At 39.4% G+C, this 9063-nt stretch overlaps 1 protein-coding gene and 1 long non-coding RNA gene across 2 annotated transcripts in view; one reads left to right on the top strand and one right to left on the bottom strand.

The window, feature by feature from the left end:
* Window positions 1-215: 215 nt before the first annotated feature.
* LOC117946315 overlaps window positions 216-9063 on the top strand; it is a 27669-nt gene continuing 18821 nt past the window's right edge. Inside the window, exon 1 of the long non-coding RNA XR_004656997.1 lies at window positions 216-585. This is a non-coding gene — a long non-coding RNA (uncharacterized LOC117946315). The remainder of the gene's footprint in view (window positions 586-9063) is intronic.
* Window positions 1292-9063, bottom strand: part of cacng7b (calcium channel, voltage-dependent, gamma subunit 7b) — a 12791-nt gene continuing 5019 nt past the window's right edge. Inside the window, exons 4-6 of the mRNA XM_034874298.1 lie at window positions 7942-8082; window positions 5069-5214; window positions 1292-4629 (exon numbers count right to left, since the gene is read on the bottom strand). Coding sequence (XP_034730189.1) covers window positions 4180-4629; window positions 5069-5214; window positions 7942-8082 — 737 coding nt within the window. The 3' untranslated portion in view covers window positions 1292-4179. The remainder of the gene's footprint in view (window positions 4630-5068; window positions 5215-7941; window positions 8083-9063) is intronic.

The following is a 9063-nucleotide window of genomic DNA, read 5'->3' as shown; positions in this document are numbered from 1 at the left end:
ACACACACATAAACACACACACACACACACACACACACAAACACACACCACAAACACACACACACACACACACACACACACACACACACACATGCATTCCTGGAAGTCAGACAGCAGAGTGCTCACGTTTTTTTGTTTTATTGACCTGTGGATGTTTGATGTTTGATCTTCTAATGTAACACCTCCCACCCTAATTGTCTTTCTCTTACACAAAGAATTGATTATGAGCCTATAACATAACTGGTCTGATTACCCATTGTTTTTTTAATGTACTGAGTGGCATTTTTTCGGACCTTTTCTGTTCACAGTCCGTGATGGGAGTGCCACTTTGTGAATGAATGACGTCACTTAAGAATAGGAGCTGATTGGTCCTGGTCAGTCAACCAAACTATTTAAGGTTATGGTTAAGGTGAATGTGTGAATTTACCCGATGAAGGTCTAAGACCAAAACGTTGTATGTTCTAAATAAATTATTGCTTGTGTATTTGACTCTTTCTAAGTTCCCGATCAGCTACTTTTGGTCACATCTTACGCACCTGCCCGACAAAAGAGGTGTGCAAAAAAAGCTTTTCTATCTTACACACAGTGAGACACACATTATCATTTACTATTTTTCATATCTTTCAGATGGGAATGACAGTTTTCTGAGAGTTTAAGATTAATTATATTCTATACTACATTTTTTTAAACAAGAGATTGGCTGTTGCTCTAAATGCATTACCAGTTCACCTACATACATGGCTCGTTCCCTCACTCAACTCTCTTTTTGACCTTGACCAAAAACAGGTAGCCTACTTCTTTTTAATTGTCTAATAAGACATTCATGTAAAACAGACCATATTTTCAGAGACAACTGTTCACATTTTACTTTCCTGTTGAAGCGAAGTTGCTTTACAATTACAATTCATTCTAATATCTTTAATGCTTTTTATAGAGTCTCAGGCTGGTTATGGTAAAGAATTACAAACCTTCATGCATCCACATATGCCAATAAACGCAGTCAGTCACACAAAAATACAAACACACACATGCAACACTGATCGATTAGTGCCTTCAGGCTGTAGTGGCTTGCAGTGACTGAGGAGGGAGCCTGGTTAACACCCAGTGGTTCACCGCAGTGCAGCGTGCATTCATTTAGAATAGTTCCCTCCATCACAGAGACCAGCCACAGAAACACTCTTAATGTGACTTATTATTATAAGTGCATGCTGTTCAGTTCTAACCAAACCCTAGCAAAAAGATGTAAATATGTAAATAGAGAAGCAGATAACCAGAGAGGTTGAACAGGGTAAAATTAACCCATGTTGAACATTTTATTCATGTTTAGAGGAAAGTGAGTTACTATGTCAACACTTTCAAAAATAGTGATCTTAATCATAACTGCTATTGAATTATGCAACTCAAGATTATACAGCATTAGTTCCATTGAAGCATTGAAAAGCATTTGTTTTACCCATTTTCTTTTTCTTTACAAAGATGGTCATGTGCAAGAAGTCCAGAAGCAGAAGCAAACACAGCTACACCCTTTTATGTAATCCTGTAGAGGCAAAGAAAAAAGCTGGGGGTAGTACAGAGGGAAACACAAAGACATGCACAGATGAAAAAGAAAATAAGAGGCACCAAATGATTGTTGTATGGTTCTACGGATAAAAAATGGAAATAAGTGATGCAAAGGGAGAAATAGAACAGCTGTCCACTGTCCAAAGGTCATGATGGGGGTAAGTAGTAGTCAGAAGTTTGGAGAGGAGAGGGCATTTTACCAGGAAGGTTTAGAAAGAGAAATACTTTGAAATTCTTCAACAGCTACTGCTGAGGTGCCCTTGAGCAAGGCACTTGACCTTCTAACTGTAAAAAGCAGAGCCAACAGCAGAAGGCTGTAGTTACACTGGGCTTTACCTCAACATGAATTTGTTCAACCGCAGGAACAAAAAGCAGGGCGGTTTTAAAGAGACACGTGCTTGCTCAGCAAAACCCTTCATAAAGGTGAAAATATAATGATATTTTCCAGATCTCACTTCATATTCTCCCCGTAAATCTGTGAGATTTTCATCTAACACATCTTCAGTGGGACATCAATGTGTTTCCCTCTCTCCAGCATCACAGTGATAATGAAAACCAGCCATTACACAATGACACAGTGGTTTAATTCTCCTTACAGAGATATATATCATATCGACATAGTCATGATGTGCCTTAAAAACAAACTATTCTAAATTAAAATACGACTGTTTTTGATACACAGGTCCCGCTCGTCTATTCAAGATTACTACTCTGCATCTTTGAGATAGTGCACAGGATTTAAGAGCAACTTGATCTGAGCATCGAAGTTCTAAAGCGTCTGATGTTTTTACTAAGGAAAATAACAAAAAACACAATTTAACCATATTTGTTTAAAGTGCAAAGCAAAGTAGGCTAAAATGTCCTTCAATGTCCTATAAGTTCTGACCCCAGTTGAGACTCGAAAATTCCAATACCTGAATAATCAATTTATACATCAACAAAAATGAATCAGCAGTATTTGAATAATAGATATTTGTAATTTTTAAAGACAAATGTCAAACACTGTAGGATTTTGTTATGTAACGGTAGTAAAAAGCAATTTTTAATACATCATCTTGAGCTCTGCGACATTATATTTAGCACTTTTCACTATTTTCTGACATTTTGTAGACACTAAATAGAAGGATAAAAATCAGATACAAGAGAGTTCAAAACATATTCTCTCTACTCATCATCCTTTGGCATGATGCATGATCAAAAATCGCCACTGAAAATATTGGAAGGAAGTGGCGGCCACTACTTTGTCTATGTAATATGGACCTGTGTTTCACAAAGAGTGGTATTTTCCTTTGAGCAGTATAAGTGCAAATGTAATTGTTACTTTCATCATGTAAGTTTTCCAGATATTTAACCAGCAGTAAAGCTTTTAACAAATACTTCTAACCAGTCTTTAAAGCATAACTCTAGTGCAGCTCAATATGGCATGTCGAGTTGCTCCTGACATTCACCATAACAGCTCCAGTTCAACTCTGTGCAACGCTATCAACTGATACAGTGCTGGTCAGTGAGGAAAGAAATGTGCATGAATAAGTAGTGACCTGGGTCTCTGATCTGACCCAGGGTCAGTGCAGAACAGTGGCCAGTAGAGGGCATCAAACCGCTGTATCAGTGTTGGATGGTTCCTCCTTCGAACCAGCATGCGCTTGCCATGTGTTGTTGGTTGTACTGCGCCTGTTGCAGTCTTCATCCAAAGCAGAATGAGGCAGACATTTTCTTGATGTGACGTGTGCCAAAGCTTCATTCATTATTTACAACAGTTATATATTAGAAGTCCTCATGTGCAATTGTATGTACAAGAAGTTTAAAAATGTGTATTTTAAACATTTATGTAAAACATAAAGTAGATTTCTCCTTCTTACATTATCTACTTCTGTCTGTAATTTTTTACAAAGATTAACAACATTCACATAGGGTGTTCCCATTTAAGAGTTACTCTAATGTTAAACTAATGCTTATGTTAATATTACTACTTTGACATTGTGCATTAAGAAATTGGATTGATGATGTAAGAAATTCAGAGAAGACAATAATATATTTTACCACATTTACCTTTCGGTATAATAGTACGTAGTCCATGTATTTTTTATGAATTACGTACGTATAAAACTATGTGCATCCTCAGTCTATGTGATCAGTGTTTTGCATTACATTTCCTAGTGCATACAAATTTTCTGCAGTACTGCAGCATCTTCATATATTACCGCAGACCCTTGCTCTCCCTGCCTCACGCTCCCTCCCCTATATCTCCTCTGTCACTCAACCTAACCTCTAAAGTCTTTCTAGGAACCCTTTTGTTGCCTCTTTCCATCATGTCAAAATTACAAAATTCATCTTTTTCTTTTCCACTCATCTCCTGTCTTAATTTTTGTCTGTCCATCACAGTTTCTGTCAAATCTCCACAATCCTGTCCAATCCTTCCTTTCAATCTCCAACACTTCTTTGTCCTTTGTTCATATTTTTGCAAAGCTACATTTCATTATGTTTGACCACCTCTCCCTCCACTTCATCTCACATGATCTGTGCTCCAAGCTCAGCATTTACTCTTATCCACATCTAATAGTACATTATATGTGATTATGAGGAGTTTGTCTCTCCAACTCTCCCAAATGTTCCCTCTTCCTAACAGGGGGAGGCACTCATGTGCATGTGTGTGTGATAGTGAGGGGGAGGTACAGGCGATGGGGGCATGGTCATGGGAAGAGCCTGGCCTTGGGGATGTGAGGAGTGTGACCTGCTGAGGGTGTGTGTGGAGGGGTAGCCAGCAGACTGTGGGGGCATTTGGTAGCTCCCTGCGGAAGAAGACCCAGAAGGCGGGCCACCCTGACCGTGGAGACTGCTTTTGGGCGGCGCTGGAGGTGCCTGGTTGAGCTGAATGGAGATGTCGCTGGAGGCATTGGAGGTGCTGCGGCCTCGCTTCGGTGGAGGCCAGGAGGATTCTGGGTGGAGGAACTGGCCGCTGTAGTCGCTGCCCTCAGACAGGCGGGGGCGGTAGAGTGCAGGGTGGGGTCGGAACATCTCTTCCTCTGCGTAGCGCTTCATAAACAGATAGACTGACATCACCCCGGCCCCCTGAAACAGTGGGTGAGAAGAGGAATCAGGAAATGATGAGGGGTTGATAAGATACAACAGGGATAGACACAAAACAGTTAAAAGAAATAGTAACAAGTGATGGCTGGGGGAATTAGATGAAAAGGGACTAACAGGCAAGAAGTGTTAAATGGAATGTACAAAGTAGAGAGGTGAATTTATGCGATTTTGATTCAGAAAGATGAGGGTATGCTTCTAGTTCTTTCAAGCAAGCGAGACAAAAGAAGGAGACAAGAGTGTGGAAAACAGGGGGAAAAGGAAAGGAGTGAGGAGATGAGCGTCCACTGCATCACATCAAGAGCAGTGAGAGCGGGGGGGGGCGGTGGAAAGATGAGCAGAAGACGCATGACATGAACACACACACACACACACACACACAGACACACACACACACACACACAAAGAAAGAGCTCCGATTGACCTCTTTGAGTAAGAAGGAGGAGGCAGCGAAGGCGAAGGACCAGCCATAGTGGTAGTTGAAGAACTGCTCGGGCTCCCTGGGCCGGTTCATCACCTCATCATTAATACTGGAGATGTAGAGCACCAAGCCCACCACCAGACTGAGGCCTGCACACAGAACATTAACAATGACAGTGGCAACGAAGAGGTCATTATATGTTAATCCAGACAGCTGCACCAGTGGGGACCTGGAGGGTTGTAAGAGAGAGAGAGAGAGAGAGAGAGAGAGAGCAAGAGAGAGAGAGAGAGAGAAATGGGATGTGGAGTGACCACACCAATCAATTAGCCTTCAAAATGCTAACATTATTAAAGAGATGGGAGAGAGACCAGAAGGAGTGTATATCATAATTAAGATAAAGAGATAAAGATTAATGACCTGCAGAGTTGAAACAACTTTAAACTGAAAATAATTTTCCCTTGTAGAACCAAAAGCAAAATGCCCTTTTGTGTGTGTGTGTATATATGCGTGTGTGTTACTACTAATGTATTAATTAATTTTGCCAAAGATTAGATTATAGTGAAACAGAGTATTTGCCTAGATTATGTTTGGCATGATGTTGATGAAGTATGTAGAGGTACATTTAAGTGTGTGGTTTTGGCAACAAACGTACTTTGGTTAAGGTTAGACTGTGGTTACGGTTAATTGTTAATCAAGATATCGTGCTTCAAATCACTGCTGACTTTATTAATATTTTACCATCATCTTTCTCAAACCTTAACTACTACTATCCTTTGAGTTCCCAAATCTAAAAAAGTTATATACATATAGTTAAGTTATATAAAAAAGTTGAATGATGATTGCAGGATAAAATTTTGAAATGTCAGCGAGCATTTTGCATAAACCTTTGGTCAAAAAAACGTCATTATAACATGTTGTCATGATGGGGATTAACATTCAGGTGGCATGCTATTTTCTTAAAACATGTTTGCAGTTTTTAATTAGTACCATGTAATTTCTAGGAGACAGGGCTGTCCGCAGATCAACATTTAAACTAAACAATGGTCTTCCCTTTACTTGTCCCGAGAGACAAAGTTCTTTAATTGAACTGCCATATTGTAATGTCACATTCTAATTACTGACTGAGCTTGTACATTTATAACATGGTTGTTCCTGATAATCACAATAAAGTTATGTTTCAAAGAGAGAGCTAAACATTGAAAAGAGGTAAAAATGTGAAAGTGGCTTGACAAAGTTTTTACATGCTACTTCAGTGCATTACAGGACTTATCGAGTACAATCATTATAAGGAAAATCAGACTGGGTTTTATATAATAACCCTTTTCACCTAGGAGCCACCCATACAAAATTAAAAAGCCTTCTTCAGGGATTACTCACATGCTCTCCACTCTGCTTCAGAAATGTTAAATGCATGAGATACAACATATGGCCAACACCAAAGAATCAATATTCAAAGAAAGCCGCATGCTGTAAGCAGCACATATGAGTATTTTTAGCTTTTGCTGCAAAATTCAAATGTACATGTCATGCAGTAATGTCCTTTGGTATAAACATTTAAAAGGTTGTTTGTCGATTTTAAAATAGAAAAGCAAAGCAAATGCAGAAACCATGCTGCTGTCAATCCTGCAGTGAAAGTACATCTTTATCTAAATAAGTAACACCAAACAAATGGAGGTAACACACATGTGCATGTGCACATTAACAGCAGATTAGGTAAAAGAAAGTGTGTGCATGTGTGTGAGACAAAAGGAAGAAAAAAATAGAGGTAAATGTTTTGTCTACAAGTACACATTCACATGCAAGATGTCTGTGGGGTTACGAGAGCAATCAAACTATACTTGAACAGCTGTGGCTCCATGTTCTGAATTCAGTAATAATAACCAGAACACAACCAACCTAAAATACAATGTTTACCAGACCGCCTTGTCAATGATACCAGCAGAGTAGGCTCATATCACTCAGTATATCACAAACACAACCACATCCACAGTGACTCAGAGGCTGAAAGAATATAATCTGAATGAAGCAGTGAGTAGGAAATGAGAATCAGAAAAGCAAAGAAAACTGAGAGGCTGGGTGAACAAGAGAACGAGGAAGGCGGAGGGGGAGGGATGAGTAGGGAAGGCAGGAGGAAGGCAGTGTTTAGAGAGAGGGGCTTAGTGCAGCAGAATATCTAACCGCTGAAAAGCATTTTGATACACTTGATCCTTATTATCACCCTGTTACCAAAATACCTCATGAAGTGAAACACTGCAACACTTCCAGCACAGGTAGTAAACATTACATTACCCATGTAACATAGAACCTATTATTTTGCTATATTCTTTATCAAGTACCCGCCATGACAAAGTCATTAGCTACCGTGGTGGCCCCGTTTGATGCTCCTCTCTGCAGCGCTGCTTCCTTCTCAAAGATGTCAAGTGAAACAGCCTTCAGAGAACTTGAGCACATACTTGGCTGCTGACAGTCTTTAGACCACACACAAAGGAGAAGAAGTAGGAGCATTACAGCCACCTGATGTTCAAGAAGGTTAACTACACTAATGCAGAAGCTGAAAGACCTACTCATGATAATGTGGGAGTATTTATGTATGTATTTTCAAAAGTTGGACAATCCCTAGACGTAGTCCTAAATTCCTAATTTCTCACATAAAACCTGTTTAGTTTCAAAGTAACGCAAGTCAGAAGAGCAGGAAACTCCCCCTGCGGTCATTAATCCGAATCCATTCACCTTTTCTGATGACATACCTGCATCATACACTAAAAATAGAGCCGTGATGGAGTGTTTCCACGTGTGACCACAGGACACACCAGACTGCTGTAATCAATCACCGAGCGACGGCGTGGTGACAGCGGGACATGAGTAATAGCTCCCACCTGAGAGGATGAAGAAGATGCCAGAAACAAAGGCAAGGATGGTGCGCTGAGGTCGGATGTGTCCGATGTTACTGATGACGAAGGCTGTGAAAACGAAGAGCAGTGACACCATCGGGAAGGGCGTGGCCGTCCGCACCATCTCTATAGGGAGGAGAGGTCACTGTGTTAAGCAAAGCTGATGAAATGTGTCCACAAACTTCAGGGCAAGGTGAATGATATTGTCTCTGAAGAAAAGTCAAAGTTTCTTTTGAAAAGTTTTAGTTAATACAATCCGAGGCAGTAAAACCTAGAATATAAAGTACACTATGTGGAGATGCCGTGAGTTTCATCACTAAAACAAGGAGGTGGGAAACAGTTTTCCTATTTTACAATGGTCGTCTATTTACAGACATAATGCTAACCAGATTCACTGTATGAGTCATGATTCAAAACTTTGCTAGGAAGTCACAACAAAACATAGCCACATGGTAGCAAACCTATAATATTACAGAGAAACATCACAGAATTTCAGCTTTTCATTTATTATTTCATCAATATGCTCTTTGAATATTTATTCCATTCTAAAACCACAATTAGAAAATGATGCTGACAATGAACAAATGACAACTTGTGCTGTTAAAATGTTTACTTTCAGGATTTATTTTCTAACAGTAGAAGCCATTTGGAAATATTGACTGAGATTTTTCAGATAGCCAAACTCTTTCTTGTTTTCAGGATAAAATAACACTTTTAAATGTTCTATTTCCAAATTAGGTTTATTTGAACTTTTTTTGTAAATCCCTTAAAACCACATATTTGTTCATGTGGATGATCTGGTTTCTAAATCACTTTAATGTTCCTCTGATTACTGTCAGAGAACAAGTGGTATTACAAAGGACTGCAACTAACTATTACTTTCACAAATTAATCAGAAATCAGTGTCCAAATGTCTGTCACCGTTTCCCAGAGTCATAGGTGATGCCTTCAAATATCTTATTTTGTCCAGCCAACAGTCCAAAACCCAGAGATATGTAGTTTACAGTGATACAAAGCAGCACATCCTCACAGTTAAGAAGTTGCAGCTGAAGAGTTTGAGGTGTTTTTCTGTTATTGATTATCAAAAAATAGTAGTATTATCTTCTG

Source organism: Etheostoma cragini, chromosome 6, assembly GCF_013103735.1.
Source record: "Etheostoma cragini isolate CJK2018 chromosome 6, CSU_Ecrag_1.0, whole genome shotgun sequence".
In the NCBI taxonomy this organism is placed as follows: Eukaryota; Metazoa; Chordata; class Actinopteri; order Perciformes; family Percidae; genus Etheostoma; species Etheostoma cragini.
Note: the sequence above shows the minus strand (reverse complement) of the source record. Positions and strands in the feature narration are given on the sequence as shown.